Source organism: Ixodes scapularis, unplaced genomic scaffold (assembly GCF_016920785.2).
Source record: "Ixodes scapularis isolate PalLabHiFi unplaced genomic scaffold, ASM1692078v2 ptg000320l_1___fragment_1__unscaffolded, whole genome shotgun sequence".
Taxonomy (NCBI): Eukaryota; Metazoa; Arthropoda; class Arachnida; order Ixodida; family Ixodidae; genus Ixodes; species Ixodes scapularis.
The window spans coordinates 52,713-78,272 of record NW_024609961.1 but is presented as its reverse complement, the minus strand read 5'-3'; the positions used below and the strand labels follow the sequence as shown (position 1 = coordinate 78,272).

Sequence of the window (25,560 nt, the reverse complement as noted above, 5' to 3'; positions counted from 1 at the left end):
CGCCGACTGCGTCCGCGCCCTCTATCCGCCTGTGAGGCAACCACTAAAATGAACTCTATGATTACGGCTTTTGGCTATTTCCCGGGTACCCTTTTATATGTTTACAGCTCAATGTATCTAACAAAATATCAGAAAGCAAAAATCTTGAAAGAATGCACAATATCACCTTCCATTTCTCAACTTTTTAAAAACGAAACCTCTGGGGCGTCTTTGCGTCCTCATATGTCGAATCCATTGGCCAATCCAGTTAGAATGGCGTCTCCCACGTTTGTCCGCTCGTGATCTATTATTTCTGCCTAATTTAATAGTTTTAGCTTGGCAACGCAGTGCACTTGATTGATTTTTCAGTATTCGCTGTTCCTTTAGGTAAGTTACAATTCGGAACTTTGGCAATATTCAAAATTCGAACAGTTTAATGTGCGTGACCTCAAGCTTGTTGAGTAACGTGCAAGTTTCATCCGGTGGTCTACCATCTGACGGAAACGAAAATTCATCTCCATTTGATTTTTCCGTTTTGTAGGTCAATCATGCGTAAACCCGCACTACGCCGAAGCGTCTGGGGACCGATCGTCATTGCCGCTGCGATCGCAGAAACGGCAGCCTTCGGCGTGAGCTACTTCTACTACCGACGGCTGAACCACTCGCAAGGTGCAACAAACTAGCCAGTTCTTTCTTTTTTTTTTTTTTTTTGGGGGGGGGGGGGGGGGGGGCAGTTTTGTTTGTAATGAAACTTTGATTGGGTTTAGTTGGTTCATATTATTTTTTAGAGTGGCGCACCGAGTGCCTAAAGGGAGTTGTCTTGGCGTCGGCGTGCATCCTTTTCGAGAAAAAATGTGACATACAGCTGTGATAATACCGCACGCAATGCGTGGAGCGGCGTTTCAGCTCATATTGGCTGCAATAGCACAGCCTCCGGGTTTTTTTTTTTTTTTTTTTTTTTTTACAATATGTGTAAAGCTATACGCACTCCGGAGTGCACTTCGGACGGAATGTCTATACGCACTCCGTGGAGAGCTCATGCCGCGTAGGCCACCCTTTTCGATCGGCGCGGGTATCACTGGGGAGCTCGTTAACACAGCCCCCCGCCTGCGTTCACGCCGCTTCGCGGCGACCGTATGCGGCCGCTAATTACAAAACTTCACCAGTACACGCCGCTTCGCGGCGTCCACCCAAGCTCCGCCGTCCCCGATCGCACCTCCGGAAAGGGAGTCCCATACCATTCAGTTCTGCGAAATTTCGTCGACAACATCCGGGTTTTTTTAGTGTTCATGCAAAAAAGAAATGTGAATATCAAACACCTCGACAAAACAAAATGTTTGAGAAAAAAATAAAAAAAAAGTAGGCTCACCGGAGATCGAACCTGCGTCCACTTGCGTATAAAGCAGACACCTTAACCGCTACGCTATGCCATCGCTCAGGAAACTCGTTGTGACCATTTGTTTTATATGAGTTTAGGGGAGTGCGTATAGCCATTCCGTCTGAAGGGCACTCCGAAGTGCGTATAGCTTTACTCTTACAATATTACGCGAACGCTAGCCGGCCGGTAGATTAGCGCTTTATCGCGGCGTGACGGAGCAGGTCAGCGACATGACGACGTCGAACACCGGTATCCACCATGGTGGTGGTTGACTCGACGGCCCTTCGCAGCGGGAGCAATGGTAAACTGCGCCGCGCTCGGCTGTAGCAATTACTATGTATCCCGACGATCGTTTCGACGGCATGCCCCGTGAGACAGAGTAGACGTCAAGTTAGAGAAAGTACAAGCGGCAGGAAAGGGATGCGGCCGCGGATTACCGAGTTTGCGGGACGCATTTCATAACGGCGAGCGACGGCCCTTTTCTACCGTTGTTTACATTCACGCACACCTTTGCACCGGCTGTTGCCCGTTCGTGATGTAGACGGCCTTCGCCTTTCGTTACGTAACGCCGTTTCCACGCTTCGAGCACACCTTCGGGGCTCCCGGTTGAGTATGGGCGATTGTCGCAAAGCGAGCCTGGCCCGATGGCGATCGGTCGGCGGCAGCCCCCGTGTGCAAACTCGCCGAGACGCCGCCACCGGGGCATCGGTTTGTGCCGTCTGCAAGACAGTAACCTTTACAAAGAGCGAAAGTATGCAGGCGAGCCAGTTAGGAAACTTCATATAATAAACCCTCCGTTATTTGATTTGTCCTTCTCTCAGGGTCTAGATTGTGATCATAACCTTGCAAATTGTTTACCAGTATTTCCCAAGATCATAACAATTTTTCTACAAGTGACTTCTAGAGCTGCCCGTATTTTTGAAGCACGCAATTCAGATTTTCTTTTCTGTGACACGACAGTTTTTTTTTTTTTAAACTTCGTCGGCGGCATATGGAAACTTTCTGCTCGTAGTGCGATCGCACCTACGCCGACAAATTTTGCACGTACTGGCTAAACGTCATCATCGTAAGCTCCGCACGTTTGTTCCAAGTTTACATGTAACACAACTAGGTACCTTTGTTGAAATTATGGTGCATGTCAGTGCATGTCCGGGCAGTTAGCGGCATCCTACGCCTTAGTAAGCGCATCTGCACGTTGTGAAGTCAACCACCAGCATGGTGCGGGGCCCCGTTCTTCCCTATCGTGACGTCACTTGTGAGTCATGTGTAGTAAGTTACAGGTCAAGAGGGTAACGGCAAATGCCCCTCAAAGTGATTCATATATCCCTCCGCCACTTCCGCATCCGTTCCCGTGATGTCGCGGCCAATGCGGGAGGGGTGTCTTGCCTTCCTGTAAATATTTGCCTTATCTTTCGACTTTGACTTAGCGTTGTGGAAGCCACGAGAGGGAGATTAGAGTTTTCTCCCTTCAATGGAAACAAATACGACTTTCGGGGGTTAGGTTCCACCTCCGAAGGATACAAAGGCTGCTCTCAGGGGCTCGGTTCTCTCTCCGATGAATAGAAAGGTCGCTTTTTAAAAAGTGGGGGTCAGAGACAAGTTGGCATCACTCTGTAGCCAATATTTATCCATTGAAGCGGAACAATGCGCGTTTTCAGTGAACTATTCTTTCGACTGCGGAGAGATTTGAAACGAGTGCATCACGCTTGTGGGAGGAGCTTCTCCTACCTTCTTTACTTGTAACCGACTATAGCCTCGCTGACTTGGCTGTTTCACGCCGTGATAGGGCGCTGATCTACCGGCCGATTGGCGTTCGTGCGAGTGTTAAAAAATCTGAAGGCTGTGCATACCTGAAATAGAGCACGCGAATGTCGTTTTGCAAGAAGTTTCATGTCGATTTATTTGTGAGCTCAACTCAGGTGGAGAAGTATTAAAAAGATGTTTGCACACTGGTTTGCAAGCTCACTCCCTGGCGGCTTGCTGAACACAAAAACTCTGAAGATGCCAATGTAGAGGCTGGCGACCAGCTGGATAATAGCGATAAGCAATACTTGTAATGAGTTATTGAAAGCCATTTTTGTGCACAAGAGGCCGGTTGCACGACCAATGCTCTGTGGGTGGCAATAAGAGTCGAGTGGGAGACCTCGTGCGTGAGCTGAGCCGGTGGCTTGCCTCTGCGAGTCTCTGCCACAATGCAGGGAGCAAGTCATTGCAGTGAATGTTAATTTTACTGGTCATTAGGCAGTTCAGTTGCAAAGGTGACCTTGTGGGTGCATATGCTGTTTCTTATGTGATTAAACTCATCACAATCTAACTCTCTGTTCGATCATTTACTATGATGCGATGCGTACCACGGATAATATTCTCTTGTAGAAGGAGCCTCCGCCGCCGACCCTTCAGATTTGCTAACTCTAACGCATTTGAAAAGTGCCAGAAACGAAAAGCAAATTAAAAAAAAAAAACAATGAGCAGGTGCCGTGCCATTGGGGTGCTCAGCAGTGCATATCCTGTGGTTTGGAAACTTTTGTCCCCGACTGTACACCATATCACATCCTAGAAGTGCGACAATGATTCCCATTCGAATGATGCTATGTCCCTGAAAGATTGTTTTGAATGATTTCATGGCCCGTAAAGCTAACCACACCTTTGTCACACTTTCAGAGTACAGATACTGGATGTACCAGAATTTCAAGCCTGGATTGGAATGTGAGTTGAATTGCATTTGTGGCAGTGGCCACAACTACTTGTTCACTAACAGCTTTTCTTTTGTGCTAAGGTTGGCATGCCAGGAAAAGCTTCTTCCAATTTGGTTCCTAAACCTAAATTGTGCATGTTGGAGATTCAAAATAGTACTGACAGAAACTATAAGAAACTTAAAGCAATCGACTGACGGGCTAAACTTTGGTTAGCTTTAATGAGTGGCAGAAATTCTACAATGTAATTTGAAGATAGTTAATATAATTCTCCCCATCACCATGGACTGAAGCAGCTGTTGCATGCCACCTAAGACAATCAGGTAGTTGTTTCCAGTTCTAGTTAATTCTGCATGCCTTACCACATACCATCCTTCCTTGCTAGAACGACTACTTGGGATTCGAGCTTCAAACCATATCAAGAACCCAGCAATTTTGATTTCAGTGCACAAGTTCCAAAAAGGTTACAAAGATTAACCCCCTGGAAATAAAAGGGTGGTGTAACTATTTTTAGAATTTGGCCAATTAACTCTGGGAATTAATCTGTGTCACCTTAAAAACAAAGAAATGAAAACAGTTTTTTTTTTGTGTACGCTAGCAATTATTTAAAAAATAAAACAAATCAAAGGTCGAAGTGCTTCTTAATGTTTACGCTGCCTTTCGAGTGACAGCATGGTGGCCCACGTGGTTTTCCGCTGAGCCCTCGGCCACTCCCTCTGCGATGGTCGACTTTTCAGGGGTTGCCATCGCTGAAGGTCGTGGTGAGCGATTGAGACGAAAGACGGTTCGCCACAGGGCTGATGGCGAGTGTAGCAGCAGAGGGGAAGAGGTTTTGTTGACTTCCACGTGTACTCCAGTCACGTGACATTGTGTTTCTCGTAACTGCCACACGTGGCTGCAGATGGGCAAATATTTAATTTTTACATTTTTTTTCAGGGGGGGCGGGGGAATGTGGCACTTCTTTTCTCACTCGGGCCATTATAAACAATATAAAAAAAATACAAACTTAAAAATATTTAAACATTAAAGAGGCACTTCAACGAAATTCGAAATATACCCGTCGTGTTCAAAGATAGAGTCCTAGACGGGCATTGCAAATGAGGCGTTAGCGACATCTAGGAGATGCTCTTTGCTAATCGTTTAATTGGTTTTACAATTCCTTTTTGTGACTTTTTTAACAAGATATTGGTGTGTTCGATGTGATACTGCCCCCTTCAACACATGGACCAAAAAATAAGCGCCAAAATTTCATTGTGGTAGCCCTTTAAAATAGTTGCACTGCCCCTTTCGTGTGTGAAATGAATTCGCAAATTTGTATCGGTTTGTGTGCTATTTCGTAAAATGATTACATGAGAAAGCCTCTAGAGAAATTTCAAATCCATGTGACATTACATTTTATTCCATCTGGGTAGGTCCCAGCAGCACGGGGCTAGCGGCAAGTGATTGTTTTGCAAAGGCATACATATTGTTTTATGGAATGGTATACATGTGCATACCTATCATTTTGCAGAACTGTATCGGTCTATATGCTTCCTCACAAAATGATCACTCGAGAAAGCCTCTTAAACAGGCCCCTTATCCACGCGATATTAAATTTTCCGACACCTGAATCGGTCTCAATGATACGGGCGTAGAAGCAAATCATTGTTTTGAACGTGCATGCATATTGTTTCAGTGTACTACAAGACTGGAGAGATACTGGGGGACAGCAAGGTCCGTACCTACGACTACAGTACCTGGGGAGTGAACGAGTAGTACCTGCCAGAGAACAGGGGCCTCAATCGGCTGTACAGAAACAACTGGGCATTTCCTGACGGGGAGTTCACGAAGGCTGATATGATCTAGGAAACGTGGAGCATGCAGCTCTCATGTCGGGCACTGTGAATATCATACCCGGACCCCCATGTGTGCTTGTAAAGTAGTATCTAGAGGTACATGGCAGAACACTCAGCACAAATGTGACATTGGTGCTTTTTTGCAGAGTTTGTCTACCTGTGTATAAAACACTGGTCTAAATAAAGAGTGAGAAAAATAACTTTTTGAACTCCTCTCTTATGTGGACATGCCCATGTTTTGCTTTTTTTGAGGGGCATATCCCATGGGGTAAAAAAAAATGCCCTTCCCAAAGTGTGCGAGCAAAAGCTTGTGGTACAGAACCCAAAGGTCTTGGCGTCGATCCCTGCCCCTACCCGTTTTGATCTGGATGAACATTGTACCGCCATGCATTTAAGCAATCACCGAAGTGTTATAATTAGTAATGATAATCTATTTCGTATTTCATATTTTGAAACGAGAGACAAGAACAAAAAGCAGTGACGAATGCACGACCCCAGGTTAGCAGTGTTGGTACCTCACTAGCTTAATGCCTTTACTACACTGAACCAATGTTGCCATATGCCAAATGTTTTGTCAGATTGACCCCTTGCTGTTAAGTCACTCAACATCTCTTCCTTCCCTTTTCATTGAATAAACCCCCTTCCTTCTGTAACTTCTTTTAACCTCCTGAAATGAAGTGACCGCAGTCAGATTGAATGCATCCGAGGCGAAATCATTCTTTTTTGGTCGGGGAGCAATGAGCAGCTTATTCCCAGGGCTCGACCCATTTTGTACACAGCAGCAGATGAAAGGGGGGGCAGGGAAGACGACTGCAACCCCTCGGCCCATAAGGGTGGCATTTTTTATGGAAAAAAGAAAAGGTTATACAAATGCTTCATTCCTGCTGAAATGGTGATCAATTTTCTCGACGTTAAACCTGTGCCATGCTACATCTCTTTGAGATACACCCCCCCCTTCAAAAAAGAATAAACAACCCGACCCATAAATCTGCCCGTTCAAACACGAGTGGAATGAATGTGCTCGATTATACAGCGGAATTTCGTTAATTGGAAACTCGAGGGGGATCCAAACTTTGCTCGAATAATGCAAAGTTCGAATTACCGGGAGTTTCCTTCCTAGAAACACATGGGACGGGTTCTGCATGTTAGTTTGAATTACCGAGATTCCACTGTATTTGGGGTACTTGTGTTTTCCTTGCAGATTCTTTCATTTTTGGAGCTGTTGGTAAAATTGTGCGGTCTGTATACTTGGACAGCGGGAAGTGGGCCCCAAGTGCGTCTGGTGCTTCAGCTGCAAACGAGAAATCTAGCCAGTGCAGCACCACTGCTAGCCACGGGCCTTTAACGTGCGTCACGCAGTAAACTCACAGACTACTTTCTGTGGCTATGCAGCCAAAACTACGGGTGCACGTGCACCTTGAGCGTCTATCAAAGCTGTGCACGTGCAGTCTTCACTTCCGAAATGCCACAGCAAGTTGTCTGCCAGTATAGCGACGCACGACCACACGCCTGAACGCTGTTCATCTAGAGAGGAACAGGCAAGGGGGGGGGGGGGGGGGGGGGGGAATTGAACCCAGGAACCCTGGGTTCTGCAGTGTGACACTGTCAGTGCGAACGTGGCATTGCCAATTTGTCCGATTTGACTTTGAAACGGTTTTGATGGGCAGCAAACATTGCCCTTTAGGTCAGTGCCCCAAATGAAGGGTGATCGGTTATTTAGTGCACACCAGCTAGTAGCACGCAAAGGCTCTCGCTACAAAACCCAGGGATTCGGGGATCAATCCCCACCCATACCCGTTTCGATCTTGATGAGCATCGTACCGGCCTGCGGTAGTGTCACTACTGCGTGGTGCATGTTAAAGACCCCAGGCTACCAAACGTACTGCACTGGCTAAATTTCTCATCTACATTTCGGAGACAAGCCGCTCGTCGAGGCAGACCAAGTTCTAGACTGTATAAACATACACACCCCAATTTTTTTTCTGCCCCAAATAAATATTTTTTGACACATATCGTAGTTTTATGGCAGCTTTCAATTCGAAGTGAAGAGCAGAGAAAACTGACAATTGTTTGTTCAAGCTGAGTATGTACCGTCTGTGAAAAGTACCGAACAATATGGAAGACCCATTTGACGAGGCAATTTCAGGCGGCTGCGCCAGATTCACGTCAATTGGAATGAGGAAATATATGAACCTTTGCTCTATTGTCCTAAAAATGAAGTGCCTCGAGCCAAAGAATGCTTACAGCCACCACATAGACTGCTTAGGTGAACGAGGCGTTCATACTGTGAAGTTTTTCTTTTTCAACCCAGCTCCGCAAGTCTGCAATATCATCCTGGTCCACAAAATAAAAGAGGCCTTAGGTTGCAACTCACTTTATTTTATGCACATTTCAAATGATGTAGCTGCAGCTACAGAAAAGAAGTTATACTCTCGCACATGCACACACACACTTGCACAGAGGTCGTTCACACTACAGTATAGGGAGTGCAAAAAGGAAAGCACCGCTCAGTTATATCCAAACATTAGATGCATCTTTGAGTCAAGTGCAAAAAGGAAAGCACCGCTCAGTTATATCCAAACATTAGATGCATCTTTGAGTCAGGCTTGCGTCTTGCCCGAATCCTCGGCCTTAGAAGTTCCAACTTTTGCTTTTCAAGGACTCTGGGGCTTCTCAGAACTGGCGGCAATTCTGAAAGAGGCACACTCGTTTTCTGCCAATTAAAAAATATTTATGTCCTGGAAGCAAGAAGTGAACAGCATTTTTTGTTCACATGCACAATAAAGGGAGAGCGAAAATTACGGAAGAAATACAGCTACACTTGGTAGCAACTTTCTGTGGCATTTCAGGACAATGTGCAGATGCACAGCTTTGGTCAGTCGACACTCAAGGGTCACAAGCACAGAGGTGTGCATAGTTTGGACTTAAATGGCACAGAAAGTTGCCTTCTTGATGGGCCCTGACTGGGGCTCCTGCGACCAGCCGCATGTCTCTTGAATATAAAAAAAAAAAAAAATTAAAAAAAAACTTATTTGTTGTAGGTTCTCTTTCTACAGGTCCGTTTATTCATTTACCGCAAAGGAACAAAGTAAATTGTACCTTAAATGTAAATAAAGACAAAGTCGACAAAACTTCAGCAGAAGCTCCTCCCACTTTAGCAGAGTGAACGCTGAAGAGGAGGTCACCTCTTCTCCAGTGTTTGCTTTGCCAAACTGACACCAAATATAGGCACAGCCATGCAGAAAGTTGACAGCTCCAATGTGAATGTGACATCTACCGGTTTCAAGGGCTCCATCACAACACTGGAAAGTCGCAGGATTTGAACTACCATTTTGAACGAGACGTACATGGACGAGGCTTTGGACAGACCTAGAGCGGCTGGTCGACCACACAGCTCAGAAAATGAGCAGCAAACTAGGGCAAGGCGTCGTTAGGCTGGTGAAGTTAAATCTTTGGACGACTGTAGCTGTCGAAACACCAACGTGCAGATTGGCACCAAATAAGAAATTGACATGCACGCGTGGGAAATACCAAGGGTAAACTAGATGCACTAAGATAGCTATGTTTCAGAGGAACGCCATAATGGGCAGTAGCTTACACCACCTAGCCTCGAAAATCAAAACTATGATTCCTCCTTCTCTCCCTCCTAAGCCAATTTACTTTTCCTCTGCATTTTCGAATGGCAACTATAGTCAATTGTTCCCGCACTGCACTGGGTCAGGAAATGGCATTGTCCGCAGAGTAATCGGGGAAGAGAGCGTCAATACTCTAGCCATAGCTTAGTGCTTTAGGGTACATTTAATAGGCTCGCTCGATTTACCTGCACCTGTGCAGGAAGTGCAGGTAAATCAAACGAGTCTATTGTATGCAAGTCTTGTTCACTGTGAGCTAAGCTTGTAAATTTGTTACTTGGGTGCTTGTATCATCACTAGCGCAGTAAGAGATGGCCGACCTGGTTGCTGCACAAAACTGAAGTAATCGACATGTTTTAGCACATACAAATCGCGCACCTGTGCGGATTCAGCGACATCACAAGGCATTAAAGAGCAAAGAATTTGGTAGACTAGGCGTTTGGAAGTTGGTAGTGACATTTTGACAATGGAGCTGAAAGTGAACATATTCCAACCTAAACAATGTAATTGTACAAACATGAAACTTAAATTTTAACAATGTTGCTTTGGCATGTTTGATTTCCACACAAAAATTCACATTTCTCAGGAAAAAGAGGCGTCTACTTTGCCTGCCCTTTAGAAGACATTTGAGATGGTTACACAAAATTCCCTGTACAAAGGAAAAAAAGAAAAAAGCAGTAAACTGAAAACATGCTGATCATAGACACAATGAATCAAAGCCGAAGGTATAAATAAGTAAATTTTGAATCTCTTGACACGCAATTGAACCTCTTCTGCAATAAGCCTCAATCAAAATGCGGACACTTCAGCCAGGACTCGAAACGAGACTAAAACTAATACTACAAGAACACCTTTGATGGGTTGCACTTTATCCACTAAAAATGAGCGAGATCGAGTGTTCTGCCTACCTCTAGTAAATTAGATGCTGCATTAACTTTGTAAAATGGTTCGCGTAACAACAAAAAAATCCAGTACTCCCCAATGAGCGCACCCGACGAGCTCATTCACTGCACCATTTGCGACCGTCTCCTCCTGTTCAGCCGTCTCACAATGTGCTTCTAAGGAGCAGGTTATCTGCTCAATCTGGGATGAAAGTCTGTGCTCCAAAATGACCAGTGGCAGTTGTCATCAATCTGAGCACACGCAGCTCTATGTGGCCAAGCACCGAGAACCCCAAAATGGTGAACAAGAGGCACGAGCCAATGCCCACAATTTATTGCACAGTGAAAACCACGAGGTGCGCGAGGGTACTCGCTCGATTAAAAAGTGTTCGAGGCAAAGCGACGACCCCAATGTTAAATGAATACAGCCAGGAGAGAGCAACTTTTCAAAAGAGCCGGCAAGTCGCCCTTTGACAAAAGGGTGTCAACGCAAAAAAGAAAAGGTGCACGAGTAGGAACTTAAAAATGGGCAGACGCACATAGAGAAACGAAACGCGTGTTCTGGTCTGGGACGGTTGACATCTTGAGCCGAGAAACTAGTCACGTGTAGTTGGAGAACTTTCTAGATGCACATACCGTGGCAAATCGCTCGGTTCACGAGATGTCGACTCTGGCATACACACACACACGCACAAAAAGATCCGATTTGGATTTGCTGCTGCATGACTATGATTCCGATCCGACCGGCCAACTTTCAAAATCCACTATTTACAGGGAGACTATGTGTAGACAGAAGGTGGCACGCGGCTAACAATGGACTTGTACTAAAGGACTCGAAGGAAACGTCTGCGGCCAATTGCCCTCTCGCGTTTAGGAGCAAAGGCACCTGTTATGCTCCCTTCACCCCTAAAAACTGAGCGCGACAGAAGCTCCACGCTCGTTGCCTCAATTGGCTGTCTGCCTTTTGCCGTCCGGCCCCTCTTTGCGCGTGGGTACGGGCAGATGCGCGATCACGTCGCGAACGACCGACGGCAGACGACTGGTCCAACGGGCACGTGGCTTCCTCCGCTCAGACGGCTTAGCGGTGTACGGAGCACAGAAACAAACCACTGTTGCCGCACTTTCTCATCTCTTGCACAGCAAGCACACAACCGTGAACAGCACGCTTATGCTGGAGTTAAGCCAAAGTCGGTGCCGCAAACCACCCAAGGTGAAATGGACTTGTTCGGCCTACCGTCTGTTGCACGTTAAGAAGAGCCCGGAAAGCCCCTCCCACAAAGCTTTCTAGTTGCCACGACTGGTGGTTTACTTCTCTCCAGCGTTTCCCGCCTTTCTCAACCCGCAACAGACCGTAGGTGGCCCGCAGCTTAACACAGCACGACGTGCCAAACTCGAGATCGCACAGAGGCCCCCCAAATCGAAACTTTCCCCGACACAAACAAATACTCCTCGATCTCAAACCGTCTCTAGCTCCGTACCCTTCAAACTTCCGAACGCTCCCCCACCATCCAGCCAGTCAGGGGGGGGGGGGCACAATTCATTTGCACGTTTATACTGCGACGACGGTTGCACTCGCGCAAGAGTCAAGACGGGCGTGGGAGCGAAGTCTTTTTTTAAACTCGGGAAGCGCATCCTGCGGATCACTTGGTGAGGTTGGTTTGCTGGAAGAAGGCGGCCATCTGCGAGCTGTAGCCCAGGCCCACCCCGCGGTGGGTGTGGGTGGACAGGCGTGCCGCCTCGTACTGCTGGTCCAGGTCGTGGAAGAGCTTCTCCTGCTTGCTCAGCAGCGGGTCCGAGCTGGGGTCTGCATCTGGGGGGGGCTCGCTGCGGATGCCCATCAGCTTGCGGAACTTGGCCGTCACCTTGCCCCCTTCGTCCTGGGCGAAGGTCATCTTCTCCCACACCTTGGCGCACGAGGACGCCGGCTTCTCCTGCGGAGACGATGCACGACGGCCGACCATGCTCATGTTAGATTTCTTTTAATATGAAGTGTGTGCTGCAGAACCTCAGAAGTATGTCTTTCAGCAAACTCAAAGAAAAATGGGCAATTCGCAAAAACCACACCATACGACAACGCTCCGGGCATACGACTTTGGTCACAGCAAGAGCAAGACCAATTTGTCTCTTGAGAAGCCAGTTAAAGGGGTAGTGCAACAATTTTTAAAATTAAAAAAGTGGCAGTTTGTATTATTTTATATTGTTTAAAAGCATTCCACCGCCGACAAACATGAAACAATAGCGATATCAAGAACACCTCAGCTTGCTATGAGTTCAGCCGGATGTACCTGTAGCATAGCACTATTCTGTGCGCTTATTTAACATACTCTTTAAATTTTCTTTATTACGCAGACAAGAATTATGTTTGATAGCGATTCACAAATTAACCCGAATGTATGGCGGTGAAATGCACAAGAAGCGCCCGACTACCGGGCAGGGCTGCCAACACGTAAAGTCAAAATTTCCCTAGCAAATGCCTCAAATTACCCTGCTTCCGCCAAAATTTCCCTCGCTTGCCCAAATAACTAAATAATACTAAATATTCGTTGTTGTTTTTTTGTTTTGTTTTTTTGTTTGCATTACTTTTATTTTTGCGATGATAGATGTATTATGTAGACTTTATGTCTCACGTATGTTTCGCAAAAATGAGTTCATTGGGCCAACACCGTGGCCAAAGCAAGTCTGGGGAAGTGTTACCTGGAGGTTCAAACTGACGAAGGAGACCCTATCTTCACCTTAGATGTGATGCACGCCATCTCAGCTTTGTACTGCTTAATAAGTTCAATAGCGCTTACAAAAAGCGTAACACAAGGCACAGTTCTCGAACTCGAACACAGGGAACATGACACATACTAACTACTATTTCGTGCACGGCACTTCATGAAATATTATTAGTCATGGTAGGTCTGTATCTCCACACATCGCAGTATTTCTTCTTGCACTCAGGCTTTTTTTTTTTTCCGAGAAGCCATGCCGGTGCTCTCAGAAGTTTGCACTTAGCTGATCCCTTCCTCCATAGCTTTCACAGAGGCGATGAAAATAAGTGAAAATTGATTCTGCCAAAAAAAATTGTTAGAGTGCTCCCAGATGGTCCCACAACAAACTGCCAAACGCTGGAGAGAATAGCCTAAATGTAGCCAAAGCCGCTAAGATTCAATGTCATCTCTAAATAAAATCATATTTGACCTATGAAATTCCAGATATATACAAAGTTCCCTCAAACTAGCAAGATTTTCCTCGTTACCACATAGACCTGAATATTATCTTTATCTCGGGAACTTCCCTCAAGTTGGCAGCCCTCCTACTGGGGCTGGCGGCACTTCTTGCAAGAGTCACTCCGCATTCCGCTAGAACAGCCGACGACTCACTCCCCGCGGCTTCCTTTAGCACAATTCACGGTCGTACGGCATTGTCAAGATCATGCTGGAGTGCTAACTATGTTTTCTGGTATTGACATGCGCGATCCAGGTAGTTTAGTAGGTTTTCGGTGCTCGTTTATGACCATTCTTCACCCAGAAGCAACCAACAACTGCGCTGTTGGAGGCATGTTCAACCTGTCGGAGCGGGTGATGCTCCAATGGAGTCTGCAATGGCGTGGGATCTTAAACTGTGACGGCGAACGAAGAGGTTTCCACAGGCCAAAGTCTGGATAGGTGGGGATGCCTTCCAGAATTGGAGGTTAGGCTTGCAACGTACGCCCCAAAAGTGCGCAATCGGTACCGTCCCGTGCCGCGCAACGCGATCACCCAGCAAGCGAGGAAGATGCAGTTGATGCTGTCATTTGCGAAATGCCAGGTTTCATTGGACGACGCCGACGATGTGCCTCGAGAACGTAGCAGTGATGACGACGGTACTGACATCACCAGTACGAATGAGTCGTAGTCTCGTCGCGACGGAGTGAGAACGACAGGGAGTAGCTTCAATTGTCCCGCCTCCAGCGCTTCCTAGTTTCGGTAACGCCTGGGCATCTCATGCACCTAGCACGTGCATGTGCAGCCAATTGCGTTGGCCAATTGCACCTAAGCTTTAGCGTCAAGTCCAACCAGCAGCCAAGAATGCCAAAGCTCCCAACTCTACCAAAATTGGATCCCTGGAGTGCAAATGGATCAAGGGAAAGGAGATGCGCGCAATGACCAAGTCCGCAGGGACATCTCTTATACACTCCGTGCGACGCGACTGGCGCGCCGCCGCGCGGCCGGTACCGAAGGTAGGCAGTGAGAACCCCAGAGAAAACGAAACCGAAACCACGCCGCGTACGTTGGCACGCATTGAAGTCGAAGCGGTGCGGTTGCGCTGGGTTCACAGCATGAAGTGCTGCCTGTGCTGCGTCATTAAGTGCTTCAATAGTTATGCGTCGTATCTCGTGGAGACAAAGTTTCACAGTTTTTCACCTCGCCGATGTTTTGTGGCACAGCGACAACGATGAAGCCGTGCCGTACGACGCAAGAAATTTGGTCTCCCGATCATGGCTGCCACTGTGTCGGCACGGCTGACATATTCTACACTGCCGCTTTGCGCTCTGCATTTGTTTGCGTATCAGTGACGCATGTGTCAGCGGCGATGGGACGAACTGAAGTGCCATCCCACACTCGCGGGTATGCAGTGCCAATTTCGTTGGAGGAATGCCCTCCAAAGAAGTTTCGTCCCCATCGTACGTGTCGATGATATTTCCGGACAAGTATGGCATGCAATCTGTACTTCATGAAGAAAGATTCTAACGCTAAAAAAAGTGACAAATATAAATCTAAAGAAAACAACAATGAAACTCGGAATCACTGGAGAATCGACGTTTGAGTATGGAAGTTTATGTGGTGTGCTTTCTTTCTTGATCAGCCTCCTTTTAAATGTGGAAACGCTGACACCCCGAGTTCTGTAGACAACATTTTTTTTCTTCTCGGCTTTAGAGCCACCTATCGCAAAGTGGTTCGAACTGGAAGTACCGTCTACCAGTCCCTTCCGACCTGTAAAGTGTGCACCTCCCACGATGAGTGGTATTACCTGACAGCCTTTGACGGTCAAAGCCAGTTCCCATTGAGTTACGCCGCCCAAATTAAATTTCCACCTGGTTTCGCTATGCCAACTCTTTTGGTTATAATATGTGTTGTGCCAAGTGACGGTCATGTCAAAGTACCTGTGCGCCGAAAATCAGCACCTCGCACAACAGGTTATTACACAACAGCTGACCGCAAAAGCCCTTGGCGGCCAAACCGTGTGCTGGCCGACAACTTTGCTTTCTCGGCTTTGAAACCACCTTTCGTAAAATTGCTTCAATTGGAAGTACAGTCCACTAGTTCCTTCCTACCTCTAAAGTCTCCACCTCCCCCGACCAGTGGTATTCTCTTGACAGCCTTTTCATGGTCAAAACCGGTTCCCATTGAGTTACGCCGCCCAAACCAAATTTTCACCTGATTTCCCTATGCCACCTCTTTTTTTTTTTGTATAATAAGTGCTGTGTCATGTTACTGTCAAGTCCAAGCACCTGTGTGCCCAAATCTGCACTTTGCACAGCCCGCTATAACACAACATTTTGGGTCCAATATTGGATATCCCGTACAGCTTTATTTCTTTTTTTGTTAGAAACATAACTTTCACGCCTGCTGTCCTAAAGAAACTTGGCACTCTTCGTGCACAAACTTAGTGAACATCTCACTCGCCTCCAAATATCATCGTTCCAGCAGTCCTAAGTTTACAGCGACGAGCGAAATAAATTTCGCACTCAGAGCAATTATGGGCGGCCGTCTTGTTTTTTGGGAAAATTGCTCCAACTTCTTTTTCGGCCGCGACTAGAGAAATTACCCCTAATAACGACTCAAACTCAATATATAAGAAGTGGAGAACAGAAAAATGCCCTTCTGCCCTAGCACTTATGCAACGTCACCCTCAACTTATGGGCTCAAAAAGCAAAGGTTTCGTACGTGCGCGCTTCCGCCGCCACAGCTTGGCATGCGAAAAGGCGCCGCAGGCTGCTGAACGCGCCTCGCAGTCGAACGCCAGCTCCTCCGCTAGCGGCGCTGCGCGCGTTTTTCAAAGCGCCCCCTATAGTTCCCGCACGGAGTGTATAGGACCAGTGACCACGAAAGCAACGAATGGAAACTAGTGACGCAAAACTATCGATAAGGTCACAAAACTATGAATAGTCGACTATAGAGAGTTTTTCGATAGTCAACTATTTGATAGCATTATCGATAGTTTTTCGATAGTCAGATTTCTTGCGACTATCGATAGCTTTGCATTACTAGAGCGGACACAGTTGCTGCACTGCCGCTCGCCTCCCTTAGGCCTCATTCACACAGCCGCTTTTTCGCCCCGCCCGGCGAAAACGCCGGCCGTCCTTTTCGCCAGGGGAGAAGGTGTTGGGACCGGTTTCCGTCCGAAATCGGGCCGAACGAGGATGTTCAACGTCCCCAGCACCGGCAGGAGACCGGGAACGCCGGCGCCCCGCCCCATCGAGGGACGGCCAATCACAAAATTGGAAACTTTTGCTGAATCTGGCGGATTCTCAAAAGTTGGGAGACCATGGGCACGGCCGCGGCAGGGGAAATTGACCGTACTGTGCCCTAACCGTCCTAACGAGCCGACGAAGTCAACAAAGCTCGTTTCGGGAAGGAGGGAGGCCAGCGAGACAACGGGCGCATTGTGTGATGTTTACGGCTTTTGAACAACGGGCATACAGAGATTTGGATTTACCGCTGAGCTGCTGCTCGAAATGGTGAGACCACATCAGTTTATTTGCGATAGACGTAAATGCGATTTTAAGGAAGAACAGCCGAAAAAAGAAAATGCGGTCGTCGATCATCGGGGACGAAATGCGGCGCAAGGAGTGATTGATGTAAAACGTGCTCGCGATGGGTCTTGTCGCTTTTGTTTCGAAACGTGGAGACAAATAAAATCCATGTTTTGAAACAAGCAAGATCGTTATCCGCGACCCAAACGCAAGCTCCAAGGAACAAAACAGTTGCGGCTGCGCCCATCGACGCCGATAGTCCGCTACATTTGGTGGTCGACGCCGCCACAAAGCAGCCACAAATACGGGATTAAAAGATTGGTAGTAGAGATCGAGGGAAGTGTAAAATTGCGCACGAAAGAATAGGATATACCTGCTATACTGTTTCACAGAATACAAACGTTCGACGCGAAATTCGATAGGTGCAGAAAGATTTCTAAGCTAGGTGGCTTAGAAGGGGGCGCAGCCGCCAGCATCCACCAATTGCTATAGCCACCGCCGGGAGCTCCGTCGCCGCTGGTTCGAACACTCCTCCGTTCCTGCACCGTCCCATTTTTGCACCGTCCCGGCGAAACGCCGGCTGTGTGAATGAGGCCTTACTCCTCTCTTCGCCCAAACTCCCGTCTTCGTCATCATTGAAAGCTGAACCAAAGTTGGGATGATAAGTACTTGGGCTAGTTGGTGTCCCATTCGAAAAAATAAAGCGAGAAAAAGAAGAGGGAGTGATGCAAACTACTAGTGTCGCAAAACTATTCATAGTAAGCCGTCGACAGTACTATTGGATAGGTTTACGATAGTCGACTATCGATAATATGATAGTCAACTATCGATAGTCAGATTTTTGGCGACTATCGATACTATCGATAGTTTTGCACCACTAATGGAAACCTGTACAATACAACGTTTCACTCAGTGTCACTCGCACAATTCTCATAGACCACAGTACAATCTTTTTAATAAATTCTCGGTTTATACCAAATTTACTCGCATAATGAACACTAGGGCTGTGCGAATAGTGGATTTTTAGTTCGAATCGAATTCGAAGCGAATAGTGATTTTGGTCGAATATCGAATACTTGCCGTTTAAAAAGCTTGGCCGTTTTTAGAGGGAAGTTCACAGAAATACTTCCAAACTGGACTTCTCACGCTGTCATTAGTCCATCTTGCCAACCGACTTAGCTGCCGTCATTTTGACAATGTCGATGTCATTCACTCACCTTGTCGCTGTAATATTATAATATTAATTCAAGATATTATAGTTTAAATGTTTTGAAACCGTGTTTATGAGTTATTCGTAAATAAAAGTTTCTGAGCAAGTTGTTTTTCTAAATTTATGTCTGGACGCGGCGGTGGTGAGAAAAGAGTGCTGGCAAGCAGGGCGCCAAGATTGGCGAAGATGGCGCCGGCGTCTCTGGAGTTCGTTGCTCGGTTCCTCTTGCCCGTTATTAAAGAAGTTGATGAAATAATTACGATGAAAATATTTCATACTTCCCACCATAATATTTATACCATTTTGCCGAACGTGTGAGCATATTCTTGATTTTAGATATCGTTTCTTCCTGGTCTTTAAACAGTAAACAAACTTGGGACCGTGAGTTTGCGAACACTTCGAAAAGCACGAATATTCCAACTGCTCTCGAAGCAAATATCGAATAGAGTACTATTTGAAACTACTATTCGAAATTTCGAATATTCGCACAACACTAATGAACACGCTTTTTTCCCCCGAAAAATTAACACATATTTGCGAGGTGCGTTCACTATGCGGGATGAAATTTTTGCATTCTCTGGCAGAGAGATGCCTCACCTCCGGGCTGCTACTGTTGGCGTCCCCTTCGGCAGACTTCTTCCAGAGCAGCCGGCGCTTCTGCATCTGCTCGGCGTACTTGAGGGGGTTCACGGCCGAGGGGTTGTAGTAGCTGGGCAGGGCGCTGCCGCTGCTCGCCTGGGTCAGGGCCAGCTGCAGCCCCGCGGGGCCGGGGGCACCCAGGGCCTCCACGGGCATCAGCCCCGACCGGACCGCCGCTGCACGCGCTGCCGCCAGGGCAGGCGACACGCCGGGCGGCATGGTGGTGGTCGCCAGGGCGGCGGAGGCGGTGGACGTCGGCGCCGCCGTGGTGGGCATCGCGGTCACCAAGAACTGCTGCGGGTTGGTGGCGGTGGAGGCCGGAATCGCTGCGGGACGAGGGCGTAAATGAGGCTATGGCTAGTGATCGCTACACACAAAAAAAGAAAATAGTTCCCGATTTTGTTTTGTGCTTTACCTTTCTTTATTATTTATATAATATTATTGCCTTTCCATACAGTGCCTTTTATGGTTTTATTCATCTTTTCACCACCTGGTTCCCCCCCTTTTTTTTTTCTTTATTCCTTTTCAGTTGAGTCTGTGCGTGTGTTGACGTCACGTGACCCGACGTCATATTTTAGCAACCACCCATTGACGCTGACACAGTAATGTCACGCGTCACCATGACTTTGTGCTAAGAGTCACTCACATAAGGTGGCATGGCCTGTCGCATGTAAGGTGTTCACATGACCCACAGCACACAAACCACGTGACCGTGGCACCTACAGTGGCACCCCTTTAAATTTCGCAAGATGTTAGCCTTCTAAAGTTGGCATAAGATGGCACACTACAGCTACACGAATCACTTCTTCGCATTTACTAAAACATTTTCTGGATTAAAATGGGGCGGAAAATCGGCTCACAGATGCTATCGTGGTTGGCTGAAAGTTTGCTGCCAAATGATAGTATATTCACTGGGGCCGCTGTTACTGCATGTGCTGCCACACTGCGCGTGCGAACGGTGAGCTACCACGACGTTTGGTTTACGCCATGAAAGCTTTCGGCAGACGATGGGCCACTTTTTTACATCCTCATGCTAACATCATCGCCATAATACGACCGACAAATGCAAACTTTCATTAATTAATAAAATATCCTTATTTACCAGGCAGCTGATCTGAGCAGCACTTAGCAATCCAGCTACACAAAATAAATACTCTCAGCATTTGCACCGACGCGCCAACCTACCTACACAAAAATAAATATTCCCGGTATTTACATTTCAAACAAACCAGGAAAGTGACCTCACTGAGGGCGAGAGACGAATTCGAGCCTCCGAGAACCTGCAACGTGCGGCAGACAGCTTGCCCCAACTCGGAACAGCAAAAGCGAGAATTCCAGAAGAGACTCACCCTCCGGCAACACCGTGCCGGTCTCCCGAATGCCCACTCCCGGAGCACGCAGGGCCGGCTTGGCTCCCGCCGGCCGCTCCGGGGGCGCCTTCGGGCTTTGGCTGCGGCTACGGCTCGAGCTCCTGCTGTGGCTCCTCCTCCTCCTGCGGCGGCCGCCATCGTCCAGGTCTCGGCTCCCGTGTCTGTGGCGACGGTGGCGGTGGCGGCTCCCGCCGGCTCGCTCCCGGCTCCTCGACCGGCTGTGGCGGGCCCTCCTCCCGTGGCGGTGGTGCCGGCGGTGGCGAGGGGGGCAGTCCTCCTCCTCCTCCGAGTAACGGTGGTGGGACCGAGAGCGCGAGCGCGACCGGTAGCCCCGCGGTCTCTCCGCATCCTGGGAAAGAGAGGCGTCTAATATGGGGGTAAAGGCAGGCGTGTGTCACTAGGGGCTCCCCGGTCAACGCAGTACGGCATTGTTCCAAGAAAAAAAAAGAAGAGAAAACGGGTTCTACGCCACTCCGGTTCGAAAACTGTCGAAAGAATGCGTCTCCACGTCCCCCGGCGGGAAGACGGACCTCTTTGGTGCACAAGCGTTCGGAAAGCCGGCCCTAACCCTTCGGTCTGGGGTCTACGCTCTCTGCGCCTCGTCGATTCTGGCTCAGGCACGAGCCGTTCTTTCTTTTGCAGTTTCCAACAGATCGAGAACGCCAGGGAGTTCTACCGGTTGTCCCGCCCCTAGCGCGAGCTTCCAACCTTCGATAGTGCTTGGGAGTCGCACAAGCTTTGATGGAGCAAGCACGTGCTGGAGGTCCGGTATTCGGAAGAGATGCCCCGCCATTCTTGTCTTGTCGGAGACCGTCAAGCGCTACGCGTTGCGTAGGCAGTCGTGATCGCATGCACTTTCCCCGGTGCTCCGCGACACTTCTGAAATACTCTAAAGAAAGGACGTAGGAGTATATAAGGGAGGCTGAATCGGGACAAGTCCCGATTCAGCCTCCCTTATTTTCGAGGTTACGCGGAGCAGCGACGGAAGGTGGATTGAAGCGAGCAATCTGCTGTGCCCGTTTCATCGAAATGTTGATTCTTTCCCACACTCTCTTTGAAACCTGCCGTAGTTTGTCGTGTACCTCAATTACCCCTTTTTTGACGTCGTAAGGTCTCAAAGAATTCTATTCCCCGAGCTGCCCGGGATATGCAAGAACTTGCCATATTGTCACCTGCTCTGCCGGCAAATCCCGAACTTCCTACTTGGATGTGCACCAAACGTGTCACGAACAAATTAACGGGGTATGCGGACGGCCAAGGAAGGGAGACGCGCTTTGTGAAAAGCTGCATATTGTGTTTTTTTTACTGTTTTGAAAAGCCCACAAACCAGTAAGAGTACTGAGGTATAATGTAATAACACTCATGTTGCGAGGCAAGCATCGGACTGGGTTGTGAGGCAAAGAGCCGGTTAGTTTTTGCGTGGAGACTGCATCGGGACATTTCGTTTAAAACTCTAGATGAGAAAAAAAAAAAAAAAAAAAAGAAAAATGTAATAGCCCGGTGAGGCCAGGCACTACCGGAGAGACCGGGAGACATGACAAAGGCCATCTAATGGGTTTGTTTCAATACCTATGAGGCACTGACTGCCCTCACAATTACAGTCAGAGCAAGAAAAGGAGTACTGAAGTGCCCTGACCTGTTACAAAGTTACTAAGCTGATCTTTCAGTTACTAGACATAATAAGCTAAAGTAGACATGGCACTACAGGAAGCAGGCATCATCGAAAAACATTTGGGAATAGGGTAAAAGCGGCGTTGCCGAGACATTCACGAAAAACAAAAAAAGGAGACAATGAGAGGAGGTGATACATTGCATTTACCGTGAGCAGCACTACGTACCTTAGCCCCTCTATGATGCAGGTCATCCGCCTGTGGTCGACAGTATGACGGTGCCAATCTCAAGTTGTTTCTTGGGTAGCAATGGTCATACAAGACGAGTTAATACCGAGAGAACTCCCAAGAATGCATAACTATTCTTTTTTTTTTCTCAAACTGTTACAAGAAACAGTCATAGGCTGCACGATTACACAACACCTAATACAGAACACTCACGTGCACTGACGAGACTTACATCCCTCAACCAAGATACATATCAGCATTGAGGTGCTTTGCCCTTACGATGTCATGGTACTGATAGCGAATACGATAAGGAATTCTTGACTGAGGAAGACAATCTAAACAACATGGGAAATACACTGGAAGCAGACTGCAACCACAAAGAGCTTAGCAAGCGCCCCGTCCTAGTAGCTAGCCCCAGCACACGGTAGGATGTTTTACTGCGTCCTTTTTGGCATTCCAACGACACTACCCGAAATTCTGCCACAGCCTCCGCACACTCTTCGTGTCGTCATCGAGTATTGTTATTGGGACGCAAAAACTACCTACTATCGGGGAAGAGACCCAACCGCTGCGGCCCGAGTGGCTAATATTAAAACTAATCCCACGAGGACAAGAACAACAATGACGCGGTGCTCGGCCGACGTAGCCGAACACTCCGTCAGCGTTCGACTGGGGCTCGAATTCTCCCCTCGCCCGAGAAGGAGCTCTTTTGTAGCTACTCCGGCCTACGTGAACAATGCAGCATGCATGTGTTCGGCACCTGCTCAGCACAAAGGATAAAGGGGATCAAGCTCCCATTCTTGGACGTCTCCTTTAAACAAAGATCCGGCTTCCGAAGTCCCGCCAACATCACTCTGTTTATGGCCGACTCACACGACAAACCACACCGCTACTTTCGTCTCTATGAACTGACCGTGTACATAACCGTCACGTCATTGATTCCTGCGATCCACGCCTCATCAGCAGACATGCGCCTCTTCACTTGCGGACTTTAGGCGGACGATTGACTTGAAAAGCGTTTAGTCTGGTGACAGTACAAAGGTTTCTTTGTTGTCTCGTCTGGATAATTAAAACAAAGACGACACATCATTGTGTTTTGTGCATTCGCTGGTTCATTTTGTCCCGCAATTCTTGGTTCGACGCATGAAAGAGGCCACAGAATCTTTGCACAGCTGACGCGACACAGGTTCCTGTACTCCTCCGGGTCCACGTCAAGAAGCTTCTGTCAAAATTCGTCTAGCATGCGGCAATCTCTTTTGCACGTCCAATCAGCCTTTCACCCAGCAAGACTTTTCTTGTGGCTGTAGCGTACTCAAGTGTTGTGGGCGAGCGCAAAACGCGCGAAGGCATCTCTAGACGCTCCTCCGCGAGCCCAGGACCTCTTCACCTCTATGCCAAAGCCTTTTCAGCAAGACCATGTCTGTGTCAGTCATGCCTTGGGTTAGTAAAGCTTGTGGCACCTTGTGCTGAACCTATTACAGTGTTCAGTTTCACTTTGTCCGTAACAGCGGTGCACAATTCTTTATCGCAGATGTGAAATTCGGTTTCCCTCTTAGACAACAATGCCACAGTGCGACATTGGAGTTTCGAGGCATTTTGGGACCGCAAACAGGTTCGAGCCATCCTTAATGTCGTCTGCTTGTCATCTCCTCCTTCGTCTGGATGCGCCTAGGTGACGGACCAACCGTAGAAGCGCCGCCACGTGACCAATCCGTCTGCGGATCAGTTTGTCATGTGAATCGGCCATTACTGCGGGCACTTTCTACGTCACACTCTACCCCGCACTCCATCCAGGGAGACAACGCAAAGAACCAAGTCTACAGGCCTCATGTCGGGTAAACACCGATCTCCAAGGAAAACAGGCTAGACGGACCATCCCCTATATATATAGTCAGACTTCCTCGCCAACGGTCTATTGCAGGTTTAGAACAGCAGGACAAGCCTATTCTATGCTGCCCTCTGATCACTACGATTGGAGGTTTTCTCCTCTCCAGCCAACAGCCCCTAGACAACTAGGCAGGAGGGCTGAATTTTCAACATACCCTAAAGAGGCAAATGCAGGGCCAGGATTGGACACATCATAGGCGTTCGGCTAAGACTCGTGTCCTTACTGATTGTCCAATCCGTGTCCTCCATTCACCTCTTTAGTCAAGGCTGGTTCATACTTGCGCGTCGACTATGTTCCGCTGCGTTGCGTCGTGCAGCACAGCACCTTCCCATTGGTTCGTCATAACTGCTGCCATAGCAACAGCTCGATGCAAGCAGTCTTAACGAGGCCGAAGTGGTTGTAGTCGCACTCAAATGCAAGTGAGTGAACGAGCCTTTATATTGGAGGTGTTGCTCCAGTGGGATGAGCCTGTCCTGCTGTTCTACACCTGCGACAGACTAACACTCCGTTCAGCCTTTCGCAAGCAGACGGAATCCCACCTGCTGATGTCACAACGGGCTCGAGGTCAATCAAAACTGGGGAACACATAGAAGCGTCTCATCGGAAAACAAATCTAGGCCGTGACAAGCGTGCACAGGTTACCGCAGCTGTAAACAGTCAATTTTCTTTCTTTGCCAATACCCAATCGATCAATCGAAAACAAATATAGCATAATCGCTTAAGAATCTTTTTTTTAAGAGTGGCACGCACTGTCAACGATTACGGCCTTACATTTATGCGCAAGTATTAGAGCAAAGGAACATGCTGGCTGCTAAAACTACAGATTTGTCTTTTTTTAGTGTCCGCTGCGGACTGGATGGCAATCAACATAATAATAACAACAAATCAAGAACACGATTAAGAAATAAAATTGGGTTATGTTGCAGTGAAAAGGCCTACCATCCTTGAACCAGACCCGGACGATTTCTCAGTCTTGCCCGGGGAGTTTTTGGTCATTTCTGAAAAAAAAAGAAGAAAAAGTGACTATGAACTTTTAGGAAACGATGTTTTAGACAATGCACTAAAAAAAAAAAAAAAAGAGAGAGACATTGACCGATCATATATTCCGCTCCAAACGAATTAGGCTTAAGAGTGGCAGAGGCATATTCTGCCGCTACTACGTGAAGGAGGATTATCATGAGTACGCTGAAGTAGAAAAACGATCTTATGCAGATTGCAGTCCGTCTTAATTGGCATTGACACGAAACTTGCCTCTTTAAATACACAGTTTGCGTCGGCTCCCGAAGCAAATTATCGCTACTGGCAGCAAACAGCACGAACAGCCATGAGCCAAACAACGAAAGTGGATAGGTGAATACGGTGAATACCATGATGAAGATGGTGAATACCAACGTTGGTGAATGCACATGGCTGCTTACTGAAAATTGGACTATAATTGGACAATGACTCCCGTCATCTGTTGCCAGTAATTGTAAACTTTGGATGACATTGAGCAA

The 25,560-nt window shown here is 47.6% G+C and overlaps 2 protein-coding genes across 4 annotated transcripts; one reads left to right on the top strand and one right to left on the bottom strand.

Annotated features, from left to right (window-relative positions):
• Positions 1–227: 227 nt before the first annotated feature.
• On the top strand, positions 228–6,094 carry LOC115311151. The gene is made up of 4 exons (XM_029969796.4): positions 228–366; positions 521–648; positions 4,019–4,063; positions 5,726–6,094. Exons 2-4 carry the CDS (start codon positions 528–530, stop codon positions 5,803–5,805), a joined length of 246 nt encoding a protein of 81 aa, XP_029825656.1. The 5' UTR covers positions 228–366; positions 521–527; the 3' UTR covers positions 5,806–6,094.
• A 2,149-nt stretch (positions 6,095–8,243) lies between these two features.
• On the bottom strand, positions 8,244–25,443 carry LOC8043637 (arginine/serine-rich coiled-coil protein 2). 3 transcript variants are annotated; one of them, XM_029969797.3, is made up of 5 exons: positions 25,316–25,443; positions 25,004–25,062; positions 20,318–20,687; positions 18,927–19,294; positions 8,244–12,329 (listed from the first exon to the last, which is right to left on the bottom strand). In XM_029969797.3, exons 2-5 carry the CDS (start codon positions 25,058–25,060, stop codon positions 12,039–12,041), a joined length of 1,086 nt encoding a protein of 361 aa, XP_029825657.1. In that variant the 5' UTR covers positions 25,061–25,062; positions 25,316–25,443; the 3' UTR covers positions 8,244–12,038. The 3 variants fall into 3 exon arrangements, with proteins under 3 accessions (XP_029825657.1, XP_040358160.1, XP_042143726.1); XM_040502226.2 differs by lacking the exon at positions 25,316–25,443 and adding an exon at positions 22,177–22,246 and having other exon boundaries at positions 20,318–20,704; positions 25,004–25,064; XM_042287792.1 differs by lacking the exons at positions 25,004–25,062; positions 25,316–25,443 and adding an exon at positions 22,177–24,991 and having other exon boundaries at positions 20,318–20,704.
• Between the last annotated feature and the right edge of the window lie 117 nt (positions 25,444–25,560).